The sequence below is a fragment of the Pongo abelii genome, chromosome 21 (genome assembly GCF_028885655.2).
Source record: "Pongo abelii isolate AG06213 chromosome 21, NHGRI_mPonAbe1-v2.0_pri, whole genome shotgun sequence".
Lineage (NCBI taxonomy): Eukaryota > Metazoa > Chordata > Mammalia > Primates > Hominidae > Pongo > Pongo abelii.
The window spans coordinates 32,332,891-32,359,220 of record NC_072006.2 but is presented as its reverse complement, the minus strand read 5'-3'; the positions used below and the strand labels follow the sequence as shown (position 1 = coordinate 32,359,220).

Below are 26,330 nucleotides of genomic sequence, written 5' to 3'. Positions count from 1 at the left end.
CTCCTTAGCAGCTGGGACTACACGCATATGCCATCATGCCTGGCAAATTTTTGTATTTTTTAGTGGAGACGAGGTTTCGCCATGTTGGCCAGGCTGGTCTCAAACTCCTGACCTCAGGTGACCCCCCAACCTTGGCCTCCCAAAGTGCTGGGATTACAGGCATGAGCCACCACTCCCGGCTCAGAAATCTTTTTTTTTTTTTTTTTTTTTGAGACAGAGTCACTGTTTCACCCAGGCTGGAGTGCAACAGTGCTATCTCAGTTCACTGCAACCTCCACCTCCCAGGTTCAAGTGATTCTCCTGTCTCAGCCTCCCGAGTAGCTGGGAATACAGGCATGAGCCATCCCACCCGGCCCGGACCAGAAATATTGAAGTCATCTTCGACTCCTCTTTTTCTCTCCCACTCACATCCAATCCATCAGCAAACGGCAGTTGGTATCTCCTTTAAAATGCACCAAGAATCAGGTCACTTCTCGACAAACACATTGCACTCCCATTACTCACAGGGATTGCTGCATAGCCTCCTCCCTAGTTTCCCCACAGTCTTTTTTTTTTTTAGAAGGAGTCTCGCTCTGTCGCCCAGGCTGGAGTGCAGTGGTACAATCTTGGCTCACTGCAACCTCCACCTCCAGGGTTCAAGCGATTCTCCTGCCTCAGCCTCCCGAGTAGCTGGGACTATAGGCGCCCACCACCACGCCCAGCTAATTTTTTTGGATTTTTAGTAGAGACGGAGTTTCACCGTGTTAGCCAGGATGGCCTTGATCTCCTGACGTCATGATCTGCCCACCTCAGCCTCCCAAAGTACGGGGATAACAGGCGTGAGCCACTGTGCCTGGTTCCCCACAGTCTTTTCACAGCACTATATCCAAAGTTATCGTAAGCTGGCTCAGAACTCCCTCTCATTCCCCCATTTCATTTGGAGGAAAAGCCCAAGCCCTGTGAGGTGCAGTCCCACGTTACCTTTCCGATCTCAGGAGTTCAGTCACTCTGCTCCAGGACTACTGGCCTCCTTGCTCCTTGAACATACCAGGCACATTCCTGCCTCAGGACCTCGGCACTTGTCATTTCCGCCCCTCCATTGTAGGCAGAATGCTAAAGTGGATCACTGAAATTCTCACCCCCTGGTATCTTTCTGTGGATTACACAATGATTACCTTTGTGTAATCTTTTCTGGCTTCATATGGGTAGAACCCATAACTTTTTTTTTGTTTGTTTTTGAGATGGACAGAGTCTCACTCTGTCACCCAGGCTGAAGTGCAGTGGTGTGATCTCGGCTCAAGTGCAGTGGTGTGATCTCGGCTCACTGCAACCTCCACCTCCTGGGTTCCTCCACCTCCCGAGTAGATGGGACTAAAGGCTTCTACCACTGTGCCCAGCTAAATTTGTTTGCATTTTTTAAAATAGAGACAGGGTTTCACCCTTTGGCCAGACTGGTCTCGAACTCCTGACCTCAAGTGATCCACCCACCTTGGCCTCCCAAAGTGCTGGGAGCCACCACGCCTAGCCAACTGCACTCCAGCCTGGGCAACAGAGCGTGACTCAGTCTCAAAACAAAAACAAAAACAGGCGTGAGCCACTGTGCCCAGCCAACTTTCTTCTAAACATTAGAAAAATATGACAAAGGTGATAACCATGACTATATTACGTTATATGGCAAAGGTGAGGGGATTTTGCAGATGTAATGAAGACACCTAATCAATTTGAGTTAAAAGGGTGGTGATCCAGGTGGGTCTGACCTAATCAGGTCAGGTGCCCCTTAGAAAAGGACTCCCTGTGTGCTTAGACTTGAAGCAACAGAGACTCTCTCTGTTTCTGACCTTGAAAAAGCAGGCCACCACGAGTTTGACAGCTGCAAGGAAATGAATTCTGCTAACAATCGCCTGGGCTCTGGAAAGGAATGCAGCCTGGCTGACACCCTGATAGTAGCCCCAGAGCAAAAGACCCAGCTAAGCCATGCCTGGCCCAATGTAATAAGCAAGTGTTGTTTTAAGCTGCCAAATTTGTGGTAGCTTTTGTGTTTTTGTTTTCGTTTTGAGACAGAGTCACGCTCCGTCGCCCAGGCTGGAGTGCAGTGGCACCATCCTAGTTCACTGCAGCCTTGAACTCCCGGGCTCAAGGGATCTTCCTTTCTCAGTCTCCCAAGTAGCTGGGACTGCAGGTGCATGCCAACAAACCCAGCTAATTTTTTAAAAACATTTTATAGAGCCTGGGTCTCCCTATGTTCCTCAGGCTGGTCTTTAATTCCTGGGCTTAAGTGATCCTCTCGCTTCAGCCTCCCAAAGTGCTGGGATTACAGGCATAAGCCACCATGCCTGGCCTGTGGTAATTTGTTACGCAGCAACAGAAAACTAATGTCCCCTCGGATATCTGCATGGCTTATTTTCTCTTCTTCACAAAGAAGTCTACACTGACTACCCTCGGTGAAATTGCAACAGACCTCCCTTTTATCTCTGTAGCACTTACTAATCTACTGCAATATGTATGTTGTTACTGAAGTATGTTTATTGTTTATACTTGTTTCCTAACTAACTGAAATGTGTTTATTGTTTAACATCTCTCTTCCTCCACTAGAATATAAGCTCCATGAGGGCAGAGGTTTTTGTGTTTTGTTGCTGCTGTTTCCAGGCATTTGTAATGGGACCCGGAGCATCTTCAGAAGAGGGGTTGTTGAACAGGTGAAGGGATGTGGCCCATCTGGGGGACATAACACTATGGTAATTTATGCACATGTGTTAGCTTAAGTGAGGTCATCGTGCCCACAGAGCAGGTGAGAGACCTCTCTGGGCCACTGCTGGGTCAGGCCATTGGCCTTCTAGGCCCAGAATGCCAATAAGCTAATCTGAGTGAGAGAGGACTGGCTGCTGATTTGTAATGCAGGTCAGCCTGACCGGCTCCTGGGTGCTGGACAGCTCATGCCAGTGACTCATGCCAGTGACTAGGGTCAGATGGGCTCTGTGACCTGCTTGGCCCCATCAGCCTCTTCACCTTCCTCAACAAGAGGGCAGGAGAGTCTGGAGCTGTCCCGTTCTCCTCTCCCAGGGGTCGGGGACTGGGCCACCATTGAGGCTGGCCTCTCACAGTGCTTCTCATTTCTTCCATTCTGCCTCAGGTTGGGTTCCCTACCGGTTGGGTTCCCTAGAGAGCAGACAGAGATGGTTTCACAATGAGGGTTTTTATTACAGAAGGCCCTGGGGACCCACACCTTTGGGAGGGAGGGGTCAAAAATAGGAGTGGGCAGAGGGAGAACTGCTATGCAGACCACAGCTGACCCCATAGGGAGCTCTGGAGCCAAAATGCTCCTTCAGAGTTATCCTGCATTTGGGCCAAAATGGAGCAGTCATTGGATGCGGGCCACCTGGGAAGGGTGTGACCCTGGGCCAGGCAGCTCTCTGCAGCTGAAGCAGGCCCTAGAGGAGCTACCCCTGAGGACCACCTGCAGAGGGCACTCCCAGCAGATGGGTGGCAGGTGCTTTCACAAAGGGAGAGTTGAGCAGCGCCTTTCCTATCTTGTTCATGATATCTACCAATACCTCTCCCACTGGGGTAATCCATCTTTTAATTATTTTCCTTTTGAGATATATTAAAAATGCAAAAAAAAATTTTTTTATTTTTTTGAGACAGAGTCTCACTCTATCGCCTAGGCTGGAGTGCAGTGGCATGATCTTGGCTCACTGCAAACTCCTGGGTTCAATTGAACCCGCCTCCTGGGTTCAATTGATTCTCCTGCCTCAGCCTCTTGAATAGCTGTGATTACAGGTGCCTGCCTCACACCCAGCTAATTTTTGTATTTTTGTATTTTTAGTAGAGATGGGGTTTCACCATGTTGGCCAGGTTGGTCAACCACCACGCCCAGCCAAAAAAAAATTTTAATGTCGAAAATGAGAGAAATAGAATTACAAAATAAACCAATTACAGGGCCAGGCATGGCAGCTCAAGCCTGTAATCCTAGCACTTTGGGAGGCTGAGGCGGTTGGATCACCTGAGGTCAGGAGTTCGAGACCAGCCTGGTCAACATGGTGAAACCCCCGTCTCTACTAAAAATACACAAATTAGCCAGGCGTGGTGGTACATGTCTGTAATCCCAGCTACTTGGGAGGCTGAGGCAGGAGAATCGCTTGAAACCAAGAGGCGGATGTTGCAGTGAGCCAAGATGGCGCCTGCCATTGCACTCCAGCCTGGGCGACAGAGTGAGACTCCGTCTCAAGAAAAAAAAAATTATATTTATATTCAGATATCAAAATGTTAAAACACTTTTTTTTTTTTTTTGAGACAGGGTCTCGCTCTCGCTCTGTCACTCTGGCTGGAGTGCAGTGGTACGATCACAGCTCACTGCAGTCTTGAATTCCCAGGCTTAAGCAGTACTCCTGCCTCAGCCTCCCAAGCAGCTGCAACTACAGGAGCACACCGACATGCCCAGCTAATTTTTGTATTTTTTGTAGAGTTGGGGGTTCTCACTCTGTTGCCTAGGCTGGTCTTGAACTTCTGATCTCAAGTGATCTGCCCACCTCAGACTCCCAAAGTATTGGGATTGCAGGCGTGAACCACGGCGCCCAGCCAAAACACATTTTGGTGGTGTCATAAACGTGCTTCTTTAACCATTAGATAGCAAGATCTGGTGGTGGCCCAATAACTGTGATAATTTTGAAGAGATAATGAATCTAAACAGTATATAGAGGCATTTGTGACAGCTGTGATGGGAAGTTATCTGTTATTTTGATTTGTGACAAAGCCACAGGTATTGCTAATTCTGCTGGGGTTTGTTGCCTAATTTATAGTGAAAGGAAAGGTGGAATATCAGTTACAGATTAGAGACAGATGTGATCTCTTCCTATCTAAGTTCCAGGTGCAGGGAAGTGGGTGTTGCTGTGGGGTGAGGGTGAAGAGGTTTTCTGGAAATTTGGGTTTAGGAAGAGGAAACGTTCCTAAAAGAGGGGACAAGGATCCATATGCGTGGTGGGCCAAGAGGGTGGGCGGATCCTGCCAGAGCCTCCTCCCACCTGGAGGGGTCCCAGTGTCCACCTTCCCTGCCCCAGCCCCCTCCTCGAGGTCCTGAGAGGCTGGATAAAGTCCTCGGCTGGGCCACACCCCACCCCAAATTCTCCCTGTCCCACCGTAGTGGCCCAGGCCACCCCGGCCTGCTCCCTTCCGCAAGGCACCTCACCTTCTGCGCCCAGACCATTAGCCAACACGATGACCGTGACCCCGGCCCAGGCCCTGCTAATGAAAAGGAAAGCCCGTACGCACTCGGCCTGACCCACGGCGACCCTCTGTGACCAATCATACTACCAACCTCTTAAACAGAGCTCCACCGACGCAATGCCCAGGCATAAAAAGGCCAGGCCGGAGAGACCGCACCAGTCACGGACCCTGGACCCAGCGCACCCGCACCATGGCGAGCCCCAGCCTCGCCTGCTGTCTGCTCGGCCTCCTGGCGCTGACCTCCGCCTGCTACATCCAGAACTGCCCCCTGGGAGGCAAGAGGGCCGCGCCGGACCTCGACGTGCGCAAGGTGAGTCCCCAGCCCTGGTCCCGCGGCGCTCCGGGGCGGGAGGGACCCGCAGCCACAGGGGTGCGCCCCGCTCCTGCCTCACCTGAGAACCCCAGGAGCTGAGCGGATTTTGACGCCCCGCCCTTGACCGCGGTCGAGGCCCAGACGGCGCCCCAGCGCGCCTGCAGCCCTGCTGTCCCGCCCGAACTCCGAACCCCGGACCCCAGCATCCTTGCCCGGCGCACCCCGCCCGGCCTCGCAGGGTCCTCCGAGTGAGTCCCCCGCACCACCCCAGCTCCCGCTCCTCCCGCTCACCCCGCTCACCCCTCTCGTCCCCGCAGTGCCTCCCCTGCGGCCCCGGGGGCAAAGGCCGCTGCTTCGGGCCCAATATCTGCTGCGTGGAAGAGCTGGGCTGCTTCGTGGGCACCGCCGAGGCGCTGCGCTGCCAGGAGGAGAACTACCTGCCGTCGCCCTGCCAGTCCGGCCAGAAGGCGTGCGGGAGCGGGGGCCGCTGCGCAGTCTTCGGCCTCTGCTGCAGCCCGGGTGAGCAGGGCAAGGCGCGCTGGGGCCGGGGGGAGGCGGGCGGGGGCGCGGCCGGGGTTCCTCTGACCCCACCTCTTCCTCCAGAGGGCTGCCACGCAGACCCTGCCTGCGACATGGAAGCTACCTTCTCCCAGCACTGAAACCTGATGGCTCCGAACGCCTTCGAAGAGCGCCACTCACTTCCCCCATAGCCACCCCAGAAATGGTGAAAATAAAATAAAGCAGATTTTTCTCCTCTACCTCGACTCGTGTCTAAGTGCCAGAAATGGAACGGGGAGGGGGGCTTTGCGGGACTGGAAGATCGCGCCCTTTGGACCTGTGGCTTGTTGCGCTCAAAGCTGGCCCAGGAAGATGTGTCCTGGCTGCCCGAGGGGACAGAGCGGGTGCTGTTCTGGCTGCCACCATCCTGGAGGGGCTGGAAGAGGGAGGGGCACAAAGGCTCTGAGGACGCGGAAACAGCCCCAGCTTCCCGCTCCCAGCCTGGGCTGAGGCCTGCAGCAGGCTGCACTTCAGGGGATCTTTCAAAATCGAAAAAGACGAGGATGAGGGAGCAAATACACACAAGGGTCTGAGCGGGATGACCACAGGAAGCGGTCAGTGCACACTGAATGGCTTCCTGACCCCTGAAAGGAGGTTTGAGCCACACTTAGAAGTTGAGGGAGCAGAGTGGGCCTGGGGGGAGGGGGCCCTGGGGAGCAGCTGAAGGGCCACCATGTTTCCAAGGAGCTGGCCCCCAGGAGGCCACTGGCACGCTCAGAAGAGGAGCCCAAGCTGCGGGGACTGGGCTTGAATGCCAGCATGACAGTTCCTGGTGTCCCCAGGGCTGGGTCTGACCCAGCAGCCCTACTCCTGCCTATGCAATAAAACATGTCAGGGCTGGGGACCCCACAAGCGGACAGGGGATCTTGAGAGTCCAGGGCCACAGAAATGACATGAACAAGGAGAATCACTTAACCTCTATCTCCTATCAGTGAAGCAAAAGTATCTGAGACAGGTCTCAATCAACTTAATTAATTTATTTTTTTTTGAGACCGAGTTTCGCTCTTGTTGCCCAAGCTAGAGTACAATGATGCAATCTCGCCTCACTGTAACCTCTGCCTCCCGGGTTCAAGCGATTCACCTGCCTCAGCCTCCTGAGTGGCTGGGACTACAGTCACCCAACACCACATCTTGCTAATTTTTTGTATTTTCAGTAGAGATGGGATTTCACCATGTAGACCAGGCTGGTCTCAAACTCCTGACGTCAGGTGATCCACCCACCTCAGCCTCCCAAAGTGCTGGGATGATAGGTGTGAGCCACTGTGCCCAGCCAAGGTTTCAATCAATTTAGAAAGCTGATTAAGGGCCGGGCACAGTGGCTCATGCCTGTAATCCTAGCACTTTGGGAGGCCTAGGCAGGTTGATGACCTGAGGTCAGGAGTTCGAGACCAGCCTGGCCAACATGGCGAAACCCCGACTCTACTGAAAATACAAAAATTAGCCGGGGGTGGTGGCAGGTGCCTATAATCCCAGCTACTTGGGAGGCTGAGGCAGAAAAATCGTTTGAACCTGGCGGGGGCAGAGGTTGCAGTGAACCAAGATCATGCCACTTCACTCCGTCCTGGGCAAAAGAGCGAAACTCCATCTCAAAAAAAAAAAAAAAAAGAAAGAAAGAAAGAAAGCTGATTAAGGACACACCTCAGGAGGTCCCCTGAGGACATGTGTCCAAGCCTGGTTTTTTGTTGTTGTTGTTCTGTTTTGTTTTGTTTTGTTTTTGAGATGGAGTCTCGCTCTCTGGCTCTGTTGCCCAGGCTGGAGTGCAATAGCACGATCTTGGCTCACTGCAACCTCTGCCTCCCGGGTTCAAGTGATTCTCCTGCCTTAGCCTCCTGAGTAGCTGGGATTACAGGTGCGCACCACCACACTCAGCTAATTTTTGTATTTTTAGTAGAGACAGGGTTTCACCATGTTGGTCAGGCTGGTCTCGAACTCCTGACTTCATGATCCGCCTGCTTCAGCCTCCCAAAGTGCTGGGATTACAGGCATGAGCCACCGCGCCCAGCCTGGTTTTATACATTTTAGGGAGACATGAGACATTGATTAATACAGGCAAGATGAACATTGGTTTGCTCTGGAAAGGCAGGACAACTCGAAGGGGGGTTGTGGGGGTCCCAGGCCTTAGGTAGATAAGAGACAAAAGGTTGCCTTCTTTTGAATCTTTGTTCAGCCTTTCACTGAGTACACAATTTACATGTGAGAGTGGGGTAGAGGAATAGTCACTTATGCCTTAGTCTGGCTCAGTGAATCTGCGTTTTTACATAAACAATACGGCAGAAGGAGAAATCAGGTATGCATTTGTCTCAGGTGAGCAGAGGGATGACTTTGAGTTCTGGCCTTTGTCCCGCACCTGTGAAGATAAGCTATCAATTTACATTGCCAGGGTGAAATGAGGCTCACAAGCAATTTCCCTGTGGGTAAATTGTGAAGGAAGTATGTAGCTCTTTGTAGTTTCTTAATAAAGGAATAAAATAGGAGGCAGCTTTGCCTGACTCAGTTCCCAATTTGACTTTCCCCTTTGACTTAGTGATTTTGGGGTCTTGCGATTTGAAATTTATTAATTTTCCTTTCCCACATCTATCCCTACATCTAGACCCTGGGAATCAGATAAAAGCCTAGTCCCCAGAACACGCCCCCATCCCCCTGCCCATGTCACTGGGCAGTGCACTTCAGAAAGCCCACGCCCACTCTCTCACTCCAAAGAAAACAGGAGCAGGCCATTCCTGTGGCTTCCCCACAGTCAGGAGCAACAGGGCGGGGCAGGGAGAATGAACCCACAGGTGTAGGACTGAAAAAATATACTGAAGAGCACCTTAAGATTTCCTTCACAGGTGGTACAAAACCGGCCAAAAAGCTATATGGGCCTCGAGGTTTGGGTGGGCAGTGGCTGGAAAGGGTGTCAGGGGCTTCCTGGGTGCTGCCCAGATTCTGTTTCTTCACCTGGGAGCTGGTGAAACAGGTGTGCTCAGTTTATGAAAATGCATTAAACTGTATACATGGGATTGGTTCACTTTTGTTTGTAATTAAACAGTTGGTCCTTTCTGTCTGTGAGATGTACACCAGTGGAATCAACCAATCTGGGATTGTAAATTTATGAAAAAAAATAGTCTCTGTACTGAGCATTTTTGTCTTCTCATTATTCCCTCAACAATGCAGTATAACAACAATTGACATGACATTTACATTGTATTAGTTTTGTTTGTTTATTTTTGAGATGGAGTCTCATTCTGTCATCCGTGCTGGAGTGCAATGGTGCAATCTCAGCTCACTGCAATCTCTGCCTCCTAGATTCAAGCAATTCTCCTGCCTCAGCCTCCCAAGTAGCTGGGATTACAGGTGCCCCCCACCACAACCGGCTATTTTTTTTTTTGTATTTTTAGTAAAGATAGGGTTTCACCATGTTGGTCAGGCTGGTCTCGAACTCCCAACTAGAGTGGATGGTCCGGCACCTCGGCCTCCCAAAGTGCTGGGATTACAGACATGAGCCACTGCACCCAGCCGCAGTGAGGCTTTTGAAAGCCCCAGTGGCCTACGGCACAGTGGAATGGTTTTTGCTGGGGCTGTGAGGCGACGCCCCTCTTTTGACTTTACAACTCGGGGTGAGGAGGAGGGGGGATTTGTCATGCAAAGGAACAAGAGATTGACTCAAAGAGGAGAACGTGGACTTCTTTTCAAATTGTTCAGAACAATTTGATACACAGAAAGGGGTAGTTGAGGAAAGTGGACAAAGTTCTGTGGCCCCTCAGAAACCACCCAGAGGGAGAGGGGAGCATCTGCCCACGGAGCACCTGAGGGACCCCCCACCTCCACTCGTATGGGCACGAGCCTGCGGATTTGTGCTTTCCAAGCTGCCTGTCCACCTGCCACATTCTCGGGAAGTCTGGGCCTCCCACTGGGACCCCACTCCTTCCTCTGAGTGCCTCGAATTCCCTCCCGCCCCACTGGCTCTGACACAGAGCAGAGGGGTGTCAGCCCAGCTTTCTCCACCTTGGGAGAGACTTCAGGGTCCCCTCACCCCCTTAGGCACCCACCCACTGGGCCATTCTTTCCCTGGGATCCAACACCCGCAGTGTTTTCTTCTGCAGCCTTAAAACACAGAGGGCTGGCTGGGCAAGGTGGTTCGTGCCTGTAATCCCAGCACTTTGGGAGGCTGAGGGGGGGGATGGATCGCATAAGGTCAGGAGTTCAAGACCAACCTGGCCATCATGGCAAAACCCTGTCTCTACTAAAAAAATACAAAAATTAGCTGGGCGTGGTGGTGTGCACCTGTAGTCCCAGCTACTCAGGAGGATTATTGCTTGAATTGCGTGAACCCAGGAGGCAGAGATTGCAATGAGCCAAGATCACACCACTGCATTCCAGTCTGGGCAACAGAAGAAGATCCCATCTCTAAAATAATAATAATAAAGGTAGTATTCTGGCCTCCATAAGCCATATTCTTTTGTTTTATTTTTCAATTGTTTCAGAATTTGAGGGTTATAGTTAGTTAAGGTAAGGTGAGGCTGCTGTAATGAAAACACTCAAATGGCAAAGAGACATTGTGGGCTTAAGGAAGATAGATATTTATTTCCCTCTCTTTTCTATCAGCCTGACACGAACATTCCTGGTTCTGTTCCACCCTGCCATTTAGGACCCAGTTTTCTTCCATCATATAGTTATGTCATCCCCTAGGCCTTGTCACTGCCTGCATGCTTCAGGCTGGAGGGCTGTGGCTGCCACCTGGTGGAAAGGGAAAGAGTGTGGAAGGGAAGAGGTGCACCCACTGTCTTAAGATTTCAAGTGCTGGCCAGGCGCAGTGGCTCACACCTGTAATCCCAGATACTTGGGAGGCTGAGGCAGGAGAATCACTGGAACCCTGGAGGTGGAGGTTGCAGTGAGACTAGATCGTGCCATTACACTCCAGCCTGGGCGACAAGAGTGAGACTCTGTCTCAAAGAAAAAAAAAAATTTCAAGTGCCACTTTTCCTTTTACTCAGGTTTTAGTGATAAAAGCATGGTCATGTGGCCTACTTTACTGCAAAGGAGGAGGGGAAATATAGCTACGATTTCTTTTTTTTTTTTTTTTGAGACGGAGTCTCACTCTGTCACCCAGGCTGGAGTGCAATGGCGCGATCTTGGCTCACTGCAACCTCTGCCTCCGGGGTTCAAGCGATTCTGGTGCCTCAGCCTCCCGAGTAACTGGGACTACAGGCACGTAGCTGGGACGACAGGCACGCGACACCACGCCCGGCTAATTTTTTTGTATTTTTAGTAGAGACAGGGTTTCTCCATGTTGGCCAGGCTGGTCTTGAATTTCTGACTTCAGGTGATCCTCCCACCTCGGCCTCCCAAAATGCTGGGATTACAGGCGTAAGCTACTGCGCCCAGCAACAATTTCATGACTATGAAAGAAGCTGTGGTAGATAGTAAAAAAATTGCCGCAATTCTCCACCTCTCCCTGTAGCCACATCCACAATATGACTTTGCAATTTCTCCCATCAAGAGAAGTCTATTTCTCTTCTCCTTGAATCAGTTCTCATCCACCTACTTTGAAATGTCTCCGTGGTGGTTTGTCACATTGTGGCCAATGGAATACGGCAGAAGTAATGAATGGCAGATCTAAGCTGAGCCTAGACCCCAAGAAGTCTTGTATGCCTTGTTCGTTCTCTTGCTCCTCTGTCTCACCACAAGAACAAGCTCAGGCTAGCTACTCTACAGGAGGATAAGAGACCACGTGGAGCAGAGTCAGTCCTCAGCTGAGCTATCAGCTGCTAACGGATGTATGACTAAGTTCAGTCAAGACCAGCCAAACCCAGCCGGCTTCCCCAGAACCATTCAGACAACCCATAGAGTGATGGGAAATAATAATTGGTGTGTTTAAGCCACCTCATCTTTGGAGCAGTTTGTTACCCAGCGTAACTGTGGCAATAGATACATGATAGGGAGGGAGAAGAGATTTTGATGAACAGCTAGCATTCTCAGCCAGAGTATTAGGTAACTGGATACTCTTTGAACTCCTAGCAATGACAGTGTTTATCTTCTTTTGAGAATTATATGAACAAATTTCCCATTGTTGAGCCATCTTTCCATTCATTAAGAAATCCTATTTGCTTATGATGTACTCTTCAATTTAGTCTTTTGCAGTTGATTTACTATTATTATTTTTTGGATGTTTGAATCTAAGTCATAAATTAGACTGTTATATAACTTTTCTCTGGGCTATAATTTTATATCAGTTAGGACTGAATTTATTGTTAGGTTGGTGCAACATAATAGGTTTTTGCCATTACTTTTGCACCTACCTATAGTAAGTAACAGAAAACCCAGCAGATAGCACCTTGAATGAATAGTTTGTTCATGCAACTTGCAGGCTAGAAAGCAGCATTTTAGGACTAGTAGTATAACCATTCCACAGTGCTTTCACAACCCAACCCGTTCTGCCTTCGTGCTGTGTCAGCCTTAGTGTATACCTTTTGTCCTCATGTCACAAAACTATTACTTGTTCTTTTGTTGTTGTTGTTGTTGTTGAGGCGGAGTCTCGCTCTGTCACCCAGGTTGGAGGGCAGTGGCGCTATCTCGGCTCACTGCATGCTCCGCCTCCTGGGTTCACGCCATTCTCTTGCCTCAGCCTCCCGAGTAGCTGGGACTACAGGCGCCCGCCACCACGCCCGGCTAATTTTTTTTGTACTTTTAGTAGAGACAGGGTTTTACTGTGTTAGCCAGGATGGTCTTGATCTCCTGACCTCATGATCCACCTGCGTCGGCCTCCCAAAGTGCTGGGATTACAGGCGTGAGCCACGGCGCCCAGCCTCCTATTACTTGTTCTTTGAGCATTATGTCTGACCCAGGCAAGATGAAAGCAGAAGGGTCAATCATTTCTCCTTTAATATTAAGGTAGGACTTTTGCTTCTGTCCACAGAGTAACTGGTAACTGACTAGGCCTCCCACCATAAGCAGTTGCAAAACTGGATAAAATATATAAAGCAACTATTTTCAGGCACGATATACAGAAGGAAATTCAGTAGGTGAACCCCATGATTATGCCAGGATTCTGCTGGGAACAATGTCCTGACCATGATGCAACAAGTCGGAGTCTGAGCAGAGCATGGCTATCACACTGACTGGGGAGGCATGGAAAGAAGTTGAAAAATCCTCAGTGAAAAAAAGAAAGAAATTACTATCTATGTAGAAAATCTCAAAGAATCTTCAAAAAAGTTATTACATCTAATAAGTACATTTAGCAAGATCACAGGATACAAAGTCAACAATAATAATTCATAATTCTATATACTAACAATAACTACTTGGAAATTAAATTTTAAAACACAGTACTATTTAAAATAGTGTGAAAAATATGAAATCTTTTGGGTAGAAATCTTACATAATATATACAAATTCTATATGCTGAACTAATAAAATGCTGATGGAAGAAATAGAAGACCTGAATAACTGGAGAGATATATTTTGTTTATTGATTTGGAAGACTCATCAGAGTAAAGATGTCAGTTCTCCCCAAATTGATTGAAAGATCCAACACAATTCTAATTAAACTCCCAATAGGATTTTTTTGTAGAAATCATTAAGTTGATTCTAAAATTTATACAGAATGACAAAGGAACTAGAATAGCCAAAACAATTTTGAAAAAGAACAAAGTTGGAAAAGCCACACAACCTGATAAAGTTATCATATTCAAAACAGTATAATATTATAGAAAGGATAGATCTAGGCCGGGTGCGGTGGCTCACGCCTGTAATCCCAGCACTTTGGGAGGCCGAGGCAGGCAGATCACCTGAGATCAGGAGTTCGAAACCAGCCTGGACAACACGGCTGTTGGGATCACGCCACTGCACTCCAGACTGTGCAACAGAGTGAGACTCTGTCTAAAAAAAAAAAAAATAGATCAGTGGAACAGACTGGAGAGTCCAGAAATAGACTCACATATATATGGCACTATCTCAGCTCACTGCAACCTCTGCCTCTCAGGTTAAAGCAATTCTCCCGTCTCGGCCTCCCGAGTAGCTGGGACTACAGGTGCATGCCACCATGCCCAGCTAATTTTTGTATTTTTAGTAGAGACGGGGTTTCGAACTCCTGACCTCAGCCGATCTACCTGCCTCAGCCTCCCAAAGTGCTGGAATTACAGGTGTGAACCACCACACCTGGCCAAGAAGTTCTTTTTTTTTTTTTTTGAGATGGAGTCTCGCTCTGTCGCCTAGGCTGGAGTGCAGTGGCACGATCTCGGCTCACTGCAAGCTCCGCCTCCTGGGTTCACGCCATTCTCCTGCCTCAGCCTCCCAAGTAGCTGGGACTACAGGCGGCTGCCACCGCGCCTGGCTAATTTTTTGTATTTTTAGTAGAGATGGGGTTTCACCGTGTTAGCCAGGATGGTCTCGATCTCCTGACCTCGTGATCCGCCCGCCTCGGCCTCCCAAAGAGCAGGGATTATAGGCGTGAGCCACCGCGCCCGGCCAAGAAGTTCTTTAACAAGAGACACTGCTGTGTCCTTAATGTAGATGCTAAAAAATAAATAAATAAAAATAAAAAGAGACACTGCCGATGTTACCATTTTTTATGAAACAGCAGATGTGGAGGCTTGGACGCTGCTTTGACCCTTGTGGTGGGTTTGCCGCAGCCTGTTTGCCCTGTAGAGACTGAGCAGACAAGGGCAGACCTCTCCCTGCTAAATGGCTCTGTAGCTGGGTTAGGGGACTCAAGGAGAGGGAGAAAGAGTGAAAGACTGTTCAGGGAGGTGGACATTTGGGCAAATTGTGGGTGAGCAGACATTCCTTACCCCTTCCCAGAAGTAGTAGCCTGATTGTTTTGAAGACGAGTGGAGGGAAAGGAGTCTCTGAATCTGTATTTGGGAAGAGGAAGTTCCTGGACCTCATTCTGAAACTGTCCCCAAGTCCAGACACTAAGACTTTGGATTGGATTCAGTGCAGCCAAGCCACCTGCCTCTTCCTACTTCCCAGTCTGGAAGAGTTAATAAATTCCTATTAGGTTTGGTCCTGCTCTAGCCCCAGCCAGATGAGGGCTGGCCCTGAGTGGACCACATGAAACAGGAGCAGGAGGTCATGGCAGTGACCCAAGCCTGCATAGTCCCTGTCCCCGCTGGCTAGACCCAGTCGTGCCGGGCACTGCCTGGCAGAGGAGCCCAGAACCAGGTCAGGGGTGAGAGCCAAGGGGAGCCCTGGGAGTGTGGAAGAGAGCCTAACCTTGGCATGTGCCTGGACTCTGCCCAGGGCTGCTGAGGCTAGGCTGCTTGAGTCACCAGGCTTGGCTGTAAGCCTGGGCATTGGGGTCAGGGCCCAGGTGGACATCCCCCCTCCTGCACTCCCTCCTGGCCTCAGAGTTTGCGGAGGATCCCGAAGGAGATGCAGCCTCTTGTGGCTCCAAGACCTGGAGCAAGGAAGCCCGAGGACAGGATGCAGAGAAAAGAGGAGGCCGAGAGAGAAGGATGGGAGGTGGCAGAGGGGGTGAGGGGACAGAAGGGGAGGGGTGGAGGGGCCAAGGAGAGAGGCAAGAGGGGCCCGGGAGCTGGCAGAACAGGGAGGCGAGAGCAGAGTGAGAGACAAAGGAGAGAAAGGGGCAGATGGGACCAGAAAGGCCTTGGGTTCAAGAAGGCAGTGAGAGAACCCACGGGATGTAAAGGAAGAGGCTGAGCGCTGCTGGACGTCTTTTCGCCAAAGGGGCTCATGTCAAAGGGCGGAAGGTCTTCATGTCCGGGAGCTAATGTGAGTGCAGTCCTGCTTGCCTGAGCCTGTACCTACATGCTCCTGCCCATCCTCGTGTCGGCTGTGTCTGTGTTTCTCTGGGTGTGTCTGTGGCTCTGAATGTGGGGCTCAGGGTCTCTGTGGTTGTGGTCAAGGGTTGCGGACACGTTCTTAGCAGTTATTTTCTTGTCTGTGTTTCTGTCCAAGTGTGCTTGGGGTTGTGTGGGCTGTATCTGTTAGGGGTCCCCCACTCTGGCTGAGGGGCCCTAATGGTGGGTGCACTGGACAGACAGTGATGTCCCCACTGCCACTACACACGAGCACTGCCTTGGGTGAATCAGACATTGCACTGGGAATCCTGGGACCAGGGTGGGTCCCTGAGTGGTTTGTGTTTCAGTCTCCTGGGATGAAAATGGGGACAGAATGGTCACCCCTTGGCCTGTCCCCTCTGCCTCTCTCACTCTTCTCTCTGTCACTGTCAATGTCTCTGCATCTCTCTCCAACATTCTGCTGTCTCTGTCTCTGGGTCTCTTGCTGTCTTGTCCTCCAGGCCTTTCCCCTCTCTGACTTTACTTCTTTCCCTCTGCCGGAGGATCCCCAACCCACACCCTCCAAGGCCACTCTCGGCCCCTGCTCTCCCCCTCCCCTGCCTCCCAATTCGCCCTGTCCCTCGGTCTAGCGACACCTCTGCGGGTCCCAGATCGCTTCCTCTACGGGACCTGCTGCTTCTCTGGGGTGGATCTGCCCACGACCTCAGGTCCGGGGACTGGCCGGTCGGCGTGGTGGCGGGGGTCCGCGCTCCCACCTCTCTCCCCTTCCCTCTTCCCGCCAGAGACTGAGACAGACGCGAGGCCGTGCATTGGCAGAGATTTATTGTCCGTGCTGCAGGGGCGGGCGCAAAGAGCGCGCCGGTGGGGCGAGCGGGGGGCTCAGTAGACGTCGGGCTGGGCGGGCTCGAAGGGCTCGGGCGCCCCGGCCAGCTGCACCAGCCGCAGCAGCAAGGCCCCGGCCGGCCCGTCCAGCTGCGTGGCGTTGCTCCGGTCGCTGGCGCGGGCGCGGCGGTGAAAGCCCTCGCGGCACTCGGGCTCGGTCATGCAGCTCTCTACGGGGAGGACGTGTGAGCACCGGCGCCCTGGGGTGGGCGCAGCTCGGGATGTGGGGGCCCACACTCTCCCTACCGGGCCCGCCCCCGCCCCCACCCCCGCCCCCCACCCCGCCGCAGGCCCGCGTCCCCCCACCCAAGCGGTCTGCGCCCGCCCCAGCCCCAGGCCCGCCCCCGCCGCGCACCGTCGTCGCAGCAGACGCCGAAGGCGGCGCAGCGGCCGTCGCTCCCGCACGCCTTCTGGCCGGACTGGCAGGGCGACGGCAGGTAGTTCTCCTCCTGGCAGCGCAGCGCCTCAGCCGTGCCCACAAAGCAGCCCAGCTCGTCCGCGCAGCAGATGCTGGGCCCGAAGCAGCGGCCTTTGCCCCCGGGGCCGCAGGGGAGGCACTGCGGGGACGAGTGGGGTGAGCGGGACGAGGGGAGCCGGGAGTCGGGGGGTTGGAAGGGAACCCAGCGAGGCAGGGATGCTGGGGTCCGGGGCTCGGAGTGCGGGCGGGAGACCGGGGCTGCAGCTGTAGGCGCGCTCGGGCGCCATCTGGGCCTCGACCGCGGTCACGGGCGGGGCGCCCACATCTGCTCAGCACCTTGGTTTCTTGGATGATCTCTCAGTGGTAGCCCTCAGCGTCCTCACCATCAGCTAGGGACGGGTCTCCCGTGGACTACAGCATGGGGAGCCCTTCCTCTAGCCTCGGGGCCATCGCTGGTGGGCGCCACTCTTGCAGCTGCCCCACCCTCCCCCACTCCAGACCCTTCCTCCTTCCTCCTCGCACTGCTGCGGCTTGAGCCCGGGCCCACCCGGTTCCCCACTACACCATGCAGAGAGGCCCTGCCCATCCGGAACCCCGGCCCTTCCTCCCATTTCCTACCTCCTCTCTTGCCTTGCCCCTGGCCCCCGCCAAGCTTGTCGGCCTCAGCTGGAGCCCTGACCCCTGCTCAGCCACCTAGGACCTATCAGGTGGGTGGCAGGGGCCTGAGCCTTAGAGGAGAGCACGGACACCCAGGTGCCTCAGGACCCTAAAGAAGCCTAGCAGGAGGAAGAGAGGCTGCGGGGGTTGCCAACCCGGCCACTCTCATCTGCTCAACAGCCGGCTCTCTGGCGCAATGGATAGCGCATTAGACTTCTAGCTGAGCCTGGTGTGGTCTAATTTGCTCAACGGCTCATCATTGAGCCGGGACAGAATTGCATGCACAATTTCCTTCAGCTCTGCTGGAAGTGGAGGAAACGTCCAGCACTACAGAATTAGGCCAGGTTCCCAGCAGAACTTCCCCACAGGATGCCTCACTCAAGTGCGCTCAGACCAGTGGCCATCTTCTGTGTGGGGGCCTGGGCGCCTGTGGCTGGGAGGCTGGGGCTGGATGAGGAAAGCCTCCAATGCTAGGTAGGATGGAGCCTCTGCTGCCCCAGCCAGTCCAGATGCAAGAACTCCATGGGCACAGGGGAGGCCATGATGCCCTGTTCTCCCTATCCAGCCCCAAGCCCAGTCACCGGGTAAGCATCCCTCATTTCCCTGCATCCCTGTCTGGATGGCGACAGTGACCAGGAGCCCCTTCAGCCTCTCCCAGCCTCCTCCAAAACCTGGTCCCCTCTGGCCCACCCCATTGGCTCCTCTGCCCAGCCATGCCATGCCTCCCTCTTCCTCCCCCGCACTTCCCCTAAAGGCTACCACCACCGGTGACTTCCGTCTTTCCTAGCCCCTGACCCAGGGTGTCAGCACTGCCCGCTATGGCAGCCCTGAGATGGCCCACAGTGGGAAGTACCTGTCTCAGCTCCAGGTCGGACATGGCCCTTTTGCCGCCCCTCGGGCAGTTCTGGAAGTAGCACGCGGAGGAGAAGGCCAGTAGGCCAAGGAAGCAGGCGGGCAGCATGGTGTCAGGCATCCTGGTGCACACAGGTGGACCCCGTATGCAGCGCTGCTTGGTGGCTCTGTGCTGCTGCCTCTGCTGGCTGCCTATTTATGTCCGCAGGTGTTCCCTTGGAGGCGAGACACGGCCGCCACCCCCTCCCCAGTGGCTCCCCAGGAGCCCACGGCCTCCAGGTCCCCAGCCGTCAGCAGTGATTCAGGCATCTGGGGACACACGTGGGCCTGTCTGTGCAGGGGATCATGGGGGAGGGGTACGGGCCGCCAGGTTGTCATGGGCCGCAGAATGATAGCAATTGCCTCTACTGTGACTGCAGCGCTCTGGATTCAGGGAGAGGGACAGACTGGGGGGTCACCTGGAGACTGTCTCTGAGCTTTCTGATTACCCAGAAATGGCTTAGGGTCCAAGAAGAGGGTAAGAGGAACCGAGGGGCTGGGTGTTAGGGGCAGGGACAGGCCCTGGCCTAGGAGCTGTGGGGCAGGGGACAGCCAGGTGTGTGGGGAGGGTTAGCCCTGTGACAACAAGATAAGGGACCAACAACAGCACAAGCCCAGAGTGGTGAGGACAGGGGCTGCACCAGAGACGGGAATCCCTGCCTCGTGAACAAGGCAGCCGCGGTCGTGGAGTCAAGGGACACAGAATGAGAGGGGCTTGTTCTCACAGGGTAGGAGGGTGGCAGGCTGCTGGGGAAAGTGCAAGACATGACACCCCCACACCTCCATAGAGCAGAGAATGGGGACTCAGGCCCTGAAATTGGGGGCCTTGGGGACACATTTGGCACATGACCCGTCACCCCCTCCCGAGTAGAAACATGAGTGTGGGGAGCTACTATGGGGAAAAAGAACTGCATGCCAAGTAAGGTTCAAAGGTGAGGGGAGCCCCAGGAAACCTGACAACTGTTTGTCCCAATTCCTACGCCCACCAGGACCTTAGTATGTGGCAACCAGGGCAGGTACCTCTCAGGCCTGGGGTGGGAGAGCGGCGGGGGTTCTGGGCCTGGGGGAAGGTGCAGGAGGAGCCATACCTAAATGGACCCAGCCTGAGAAAGCCACTTTTGGTTCCTAATCCCAAGGTGGCAGGTCTCAAGAGGACATGGCCTCTCTCCCTGGGCCACCAGAGTGCCCCGCTGGTCTGGGGCTCAGGCCGGGTACCCCCTGCTTCTCAAGCTGTGTGCAGTCCCCAGCTCTTGCAGTTCCCACAGGCTCTTGGCCTCCTCTCCAGGGTACACACGGGTGCTGCGAGGAAATTCCAGGGGACACAGCAGCCCCATCTCCACCAAGGGCAGTGAGGGGGCCAGCAACCCAGGAGGGGCCTCTTATACTCAGGCCATGGCATCAGCCTTTTCAGGAACGACCCCTCAGGGACTGCAAGGACCCTTTGAGAGGCAACACTGGGCAGTTGTTATTGCAGGAACACTGGCTCCCAATAGCCTGGCTCAGGGTCTGGCCTCTGTTGCTTGAAACTTCATGGCTTTCATGGCTTGGGCCGCTCATTGGACTTCTCTATGCCTTACTTTCTGCCAGTGTGAAGTAAGGAAAATCATGGTACCCACCTCCTAGGGTCAATGTGAGGACTGAAATAAATAATTTATTATACAAAACCTTTAGAGCCAGGCATGGCAGCTTATGCCTGTAATCCCAGCTACTTGGGAGACCCAGACAGGAGGTCGAGACCAGTCTCGGCAACATAGTAAGACCCCATCTCTAATTTTTTTTTTTTTTTTTTTTTTTGAGATAAAGTCTCACTCTGTCAACCCAGGCTGGAGTGCAGTGGCACAATCTCGGCTCAGTACAACCTCCACCTCCCGGGTTCAAACGATCCTCCTGCCTTAGCCTCCCAAGTAGCTGGGATTACAGGCACGCGTCACCACGCCAGGTTAATTTTTGTATTTTTAGTAGAAACTGGGTTTCACCATATTGGCCAGTCTGGTCTTGAACTCCTGGCTTCAAGTGATCCGCCTGCCTCAGCCTCCCAAAGTGCTGGGATTACAGGCATGAGCCACTGTGCTCGGCCCCATCTCTAATTTTAAATAAATAAATAAATTTTTTTTTTTTTTTTTTTTGAGACAGAGTCCCATTCTGTCCCTCAGACTGGAGTGCAGTGGCGTGATCTCAGCTCACTGCAACTTCCAACTCCCGGGTTCAAGTGATTCTCTTGCCTTGGCCTCCCAAGTAGCTGGGATTACAGGTGCCCACCACCGCGCCTGGCTAATTTTTTTGTATTTTTACTAAAGATGGGGTTTTGCCATGTTGGCCAGGCTGGTCTCGAACCTGACCTTGTGATCCTCCTGCCTTGGCCTCCCAAAGTGCTGGGATTACAGGTGTGAGCTGCCGCGCCCGGCCTATAAATACATTTTAAATTAAAAAAAAAAATACCTTTAAGGCTGGGCACAGTGGCTTACGCCTGTAATCCCAGCATTTTGAGAGGCAAAGGCAGAAGGATCACTTGAGCCCAGGAGTTGGAGACCAGCCTGGGCAACATAGAGAGACCTTATCACTACAGATAATTTAAAAATTGGGCAGGTGTGGTGGTGCATGCCTGTGGTCCCAGCTACTCAGGAGGCTGAGGTGGGAGAACTGCTTGAGCCCAGGCTGCAGTGAGCCATACCTGAGCCACTGCACTCCAGCTTGGGTGAGAGTGAGACCCTGTTTCAAAAGAAAAAGTAGCTTTAGAAAAGTGCCTGCACGTGGCCAGGCGCGGTGGCTCACGCCTGTAATCCCAGCACTTTGGGAGGCTGAGGCAGGCGGATCACGAGGGCAGGAGATCGAGACCATCCTGGCTAACATGGTGAAACCCCGTCTCTACTAAAAATACAAAAAAAAAATAGCCGGGTGTGGTGGCGGGCGCCTGTAGTCCCAGCTACTTGGGAAGCTGAGGCAGGAGAATGGCGTGGACCCAGGAGGCCGAGCTTGCAGTGAGCCAAGATCGTACCACTGCACTCCAGCCTGGGCGACAGAGTGAGACTCCGTCTCAAAAAAAAAAAAAAAAAAAAAGGGAGGGCTGCACCATTGTAAAGTTGATGAACAGTAGTATTGCATTAGTAATGCCATTATTCTTTGTTTTGTTTGAGATGGAGTTTTGCTCTTGTTGCCCAGGCTGGAGTGCAGTGACGCAATCTTGGCTCACTGCAACCTCTGCTTCCCAGGTTCAAGTGATTCTTCTGCCTCAGCCTCCTGAGAAGCTGGGATTAAAGGCGCCCATCTCCCCATCCAGCTAATTTTTGTATTTTTAATAGAGATGGGGTTTCACCATGTTGGCCAGGCTGGTCTCAAACTGCTGGCCTCAGGTGATCCACCCCACTCAGCCTCCCAAAGTGCTGGATTACAGGCATGAACCACCATGCCTGGCCAATGCCATTATTCTTGTTAAGAGCTAGGAGATTTTTCCAGAGAGAGCAGCTTCCTGGATTAGTCTAGGAGGGACATTTTCATTCTACTCATGGCCTGGAAACAAGCTTGGTCTGAGGCCATTGCCCCGTTGAGACTCCGTGGGTTGTGAGGCTAGCTGAGGAGGGAGGCTGGAGGCCTGGCTAAGGTGCCTTGGCCCAGCACCTTACCCCTTCTTCACTGCAGGGGGTTGAGTCAACAACTGAAAACGGACGAGGCCAGACTGACTGAAGGGCCCAAGCCATGGGACAGCCAGGACCTCTGTGCTGACCAGATCTGTCTACCAGGATCTTCATTCTAAGACTGGCCTCCCACACCAAGGCCCCTTTCTCCCAGGACCTACCTTCTCAGAACCTCGACTGACTGGGAAAAGTCTCTATCCTGTGCTGACTGGCTGCATTTGCAACACATCACCCCATATGTCACATGGACCCCCTAGACACTGCACACCCTTCTACACATCCCTTACAGGTTTCCTTTCCCAACCTACTTTTTACATCTTCTTGGTCCTTTTATCTCCTACATCTCAGCTCTTGATCCTGATTCATTCATCCTTTCAAAAGAAAGGAGTCAGCTCCTTCACTAGTTCCTCCCCCCTCCCCTGACGTATACCCTTCATCCACCATTTTCTAGATATGATGACGTCATGATAGATCAGTATTACAAGTTAGATTGCAATTATGCCCTCTGAGCTAAGCCACGTAGTATATTATGATGATCTTTCTATCTGTGAACAACTTTTTGTATTCCTTGGAGTTAGTGGTCGTCTTGGTTTTTCATTTGTGGTCCATCTGCCCTTTTTTTTGTTTTTGTTTTTAGAGATGGGGTCTCACTCCACCTGCCATTTATCCAGAAGTCAACATTTATTCTTCAACTCCCTCCACCTGGGCTTCTGTCCAAACCAGCCCATTGAAACTCCTGTTGTCAAGGTCTTGAACTACCTCCATATTGAAAAATGTGGTGGTTGGCCAGGTGCGGTGGCTCACATCTGTAATCCCAGCACTTTGGGAGGCCGAGGCCAATGGATCACGAGGTCAGGTGTTCGAGACCAGCCTGGCCAGCTGGTAAAACCTTGTCTCTACTAAAAATAGAAAAATTAGCCAGGCGTGGTGGCGCCTGCCTGTAATCCCAGCTACTCAGGAGGCTGAGGCTGGAGAATTGCCTGAACCCAGGAGGCGGAGGTTGCAGTGAGCCAAGATCGTGCCACTGCACTCCAGCCAGGGCAACGGAGCAAGACTCCGTCTCAAAAAAAAAAAAAAAAAAAAAAAAAAAGAAAGAAAAGAAAAATGTGGTGGTCATGTCTATGTCCTTATTTCACATGATCTCCTAGCAGCATTTGACATGGGTGAACACTTATCCTTTTCTTTTTTTTCTTTTTTTTTTTTCTGAGACGGAATCTCGCTCTGTCTCCCAGGCTGGAGTGCAGTGGCGTGATCTCCGCTCACTGCAACCTCCGCCTCCTGGGTTCACGCCATTCTCTTGCCTCAGCCTCCCGAGTAGCTGGGACTACAGGTGCCCACCACCATACCCGGCTAATTTTTTGTATTTTTAGTAGAGACGGGGTTTCACCGTGTTAGCCAGGATGGTCTCGATCTCCTGACCTCGTGATCCACCTGCCTCGGACTCCCAAAGTGCTGGAATTACAGGCATGAGCCACCGCGCCCAGCCACACTTATCCTTTTCTGAAACACACTTTGTTTGGTTCCACTGATGCTACACTCTCTTGGTTTTCCTTCTGTTACACTGGATGTTCTCTCTCAGTCTCCTTTTCTGACTCCTCCTCTTTGACCTTGACTTCTAAATGTTGGAGCATCCCAGGAATCAGTCCTGTGTCCCTTCTCTTCCTGGGTGATCCCACAATTTTATATACTTACTACAAGCTAATAATTCCCAAATTGGTATTTCCATCCTGGGCCTCTCCCCAAAGAGCCAGACTTATAGTTTCAACTGCCCAGTGACACCTCCCCTTGGATATCCAATAGGTTTCTCCAACTTAACAAGGTCAACACGCAACTCCAGATTCTCAGCTGTTTCCCTGTTCTTCCAGGGTTCCCACCTGTGTGATCGCACCACCATCCAACCAGCTGCTCCTCCCAGAACCTGAGACTCACCCTGGGTCTTCTCTTTCCCTCACTCTTGCTTAGTTCTACCTCTAAAATCAGTCTCAACGCCAGCTGCTGCTTTGGGATCTGAGATCCTGCTGTTTCCATGTCCTGCGAGATTCCTCTACCTGCACCCTCCCCAGGATTCATTTGATTGGCTTAAATGGCATCTCTTAAGAGGAGGCTCCCCTGACTGCCCTATCTAGAGCATCCCCCATCTCTGTTATCTTCTGTCTGGGACTATGTTGATGAATTTCATAGCACCTACTGCAATTCACAATTCATTTTTTGTGTGTCTATCTTTTTGTGTGTGTATGCCTGTAACCCCTTTAAAATGAAACACCAGGGCAGAAAGGAAGGACTCTACCTTTCATGCTCAGTACAGTAACCCCACTCCAGATAGAGGGTATTCAATAAATTATGGAAAGAAGGAAGGAAAGCTCTGGGTACCAGCTTCAGCTCTCCAGGGAGTTCTGTGTGACCCAGGGCAAATCACACCTGTTCCCAACGTTATGTACTTGAATTACTAACCCCACTTCCTGCCCCACTGAGGTCTTAAGGGAATCAGATGAGGGTGCTATAAAGGGTTAAGATTTCTGCAATCCTTACATAATAAAATGTTGCAAGCCTCCAGATTAAACCCCAAATGTCAGAATGTTCTATAAAGTACTTCCTTACCCTTAGACCACCTTTTCTGAGAAGTAACAGTTAACTAATCTTAGCAGAGCATCTGCCCTGCCCGCACCTTCTGTTTCTTATTCCCCTGCTGTATCTACCATAGAACATCTCTACTACTGCCAGAGAGGGCATGGCCTCATTTTCTTTCTATCTTTTTTCCTTTTTAATTTTTTTTTTTTTTTTGTAGAGATGAGGGTCTCACTGTGTTGCCCAGGCTAGTCTCAAACTCCTGGTCCCAAGTAATCCTCCCACCTTGGCCTCCCAAAGTGCTGGGATTACAGGCGTGAGCCACTGTGCCTGGCCTTGGCATCATGTTCTTTTTCTTCTCTTTTCTTTTTTCTTTTTCTTTTTCTTTTTTTTTTTTTTTTTTTTGAGACAGGGTCTCGCTCTGTCGCCCAGGCTGGAGTGCAGTGGTGCAATCATGGCTCACTGCAACCTCTACCTCCTGGGCTTAAGTGATCCTCCTACCTCAGCCTCCCGAGTAGTTGAGACCACAGCACCATGCCCAGCTAATTTTTGTTTTTGTGGAGACAGGATTTCACCATTTTCCCCAGGCTGGTCTCAAACTCCCGAGCCCAAGTGATGTGCCCCCCTTGACCTCCCAAAGTGCTGGGATTACAGGCATGAGCCACCGTGCCTAGCTGGCCTCATTTTCAAAAGAACACTGCTGGTAGCAGTAAGTCCAGCTTTCTCTCTTTTCACCTGTTGGCTCACTGCAACCTCCGCCTCCCGGGTTCAAGCAATTCTCGTGCCTCAGCCTCCCTAGTAGCTGGGATTACAGACGCTCACCACCATGCCTGGCTAATTTTTGTATTTTTAGTAGAAATGGGGTTTCACCATGTTGGCCAGGCTGGTCTCGAACTCCTGACCTCAAGTGATCCGCCTACCTCCGCCTCCCAAAGTACTGGGATTACAGGTGTCAGCCACTGTACCCAGCCTCCAGTAGTATTTTTGAGGACCCACACAAATGCTCTGTAAACTATGAAGAGGGGAACAAGAGCAAACAAAAGATGTTGTAGGAGCCCAAGACCTGCTAACTGAATTGAATCAAAGAGGATACATTGAGCAGGGATGAAAAACCTCTGAGAAAAATGCTGGGCCTGAGGCGGACAGGTATGGAACTGAAATGGATCCACTGCAGGACCAAGTGAAAAAGGAGGGCGGGGGAGGCCTTCTGCTCTTTCCAGACCAAGGCACTTCTCAGCTGGATTGAAGAGCTAAATAGAATAAAATCAGCAGACAAGCCAGGCGCCGTGGCTCGCGCCTGTAATCCCAGCACTTTGGGAGGCTGAGGCGGGCAGATCATGAGGTCAGGAGTTCAAGACCATCCTGGCCAACATGGTGAAACCCCGTCTCTACCAAAAATACAAAAAAATGAACTGGGCACGGTGGCGCGTGCCTGTAGTCTTAGTTGCTTGGGAGGCTGAGGCAGGAGAATCACT

General features: G+C 52.0%; 2 protein-coding genes across 2 annotated transcripts; one reads left to right on the top strand and one right to left on the bottom strand.

Moving 5' to 3' along the window:
• The first annotated feature begins 5,353 nt into the window (after positions 1-5,353).
• On the top strand, positions 5,354-6,270 carry OXT (oxytocin/neurophysin I prepropeptide). Its single transcript, XM_002830099.3, has 3 exons — positions 5,354-5,509; positions 5,830-6,031; positions 6,116-6,270. Exons 1-3 carry the CDS (start codon positions 5,390-5,392, stop codon positions 6,169-6,171), a joined length of 378 nt encoding a protein of 125 aa, XP_002830145.2. The 5' UTR covers positions 5,354-5,389; the 3' UTR covers positions 6,172-6,270.
• A 10,345-nt stretch (positions 6,271-16,615) lies between these two features.
• On the bottom strand, positions 16,616-19,116 carry AVP (arginine vasopressin). The gene is made up of 3 exons (XM_002830097.5): positions 18,621-19,116; positions 17,048-17,249; positions 16,616-16,862 (listed from the first exon to the last, which is right to left on the bottom strand). Exons 1-3 carry the CDS (start codon positions 18,738-18,740, stop codon positions 16,690-16,692), a joined length of 495 nt encoding a protein of 164 aa, XP_002830143.2. The 5' UTR covers positions 18,741-19,116; the 3' UTR covers positions 16,616-16,689.
• Positions 19,117-26,330: the final 7,214 nt, after the last annotated feature.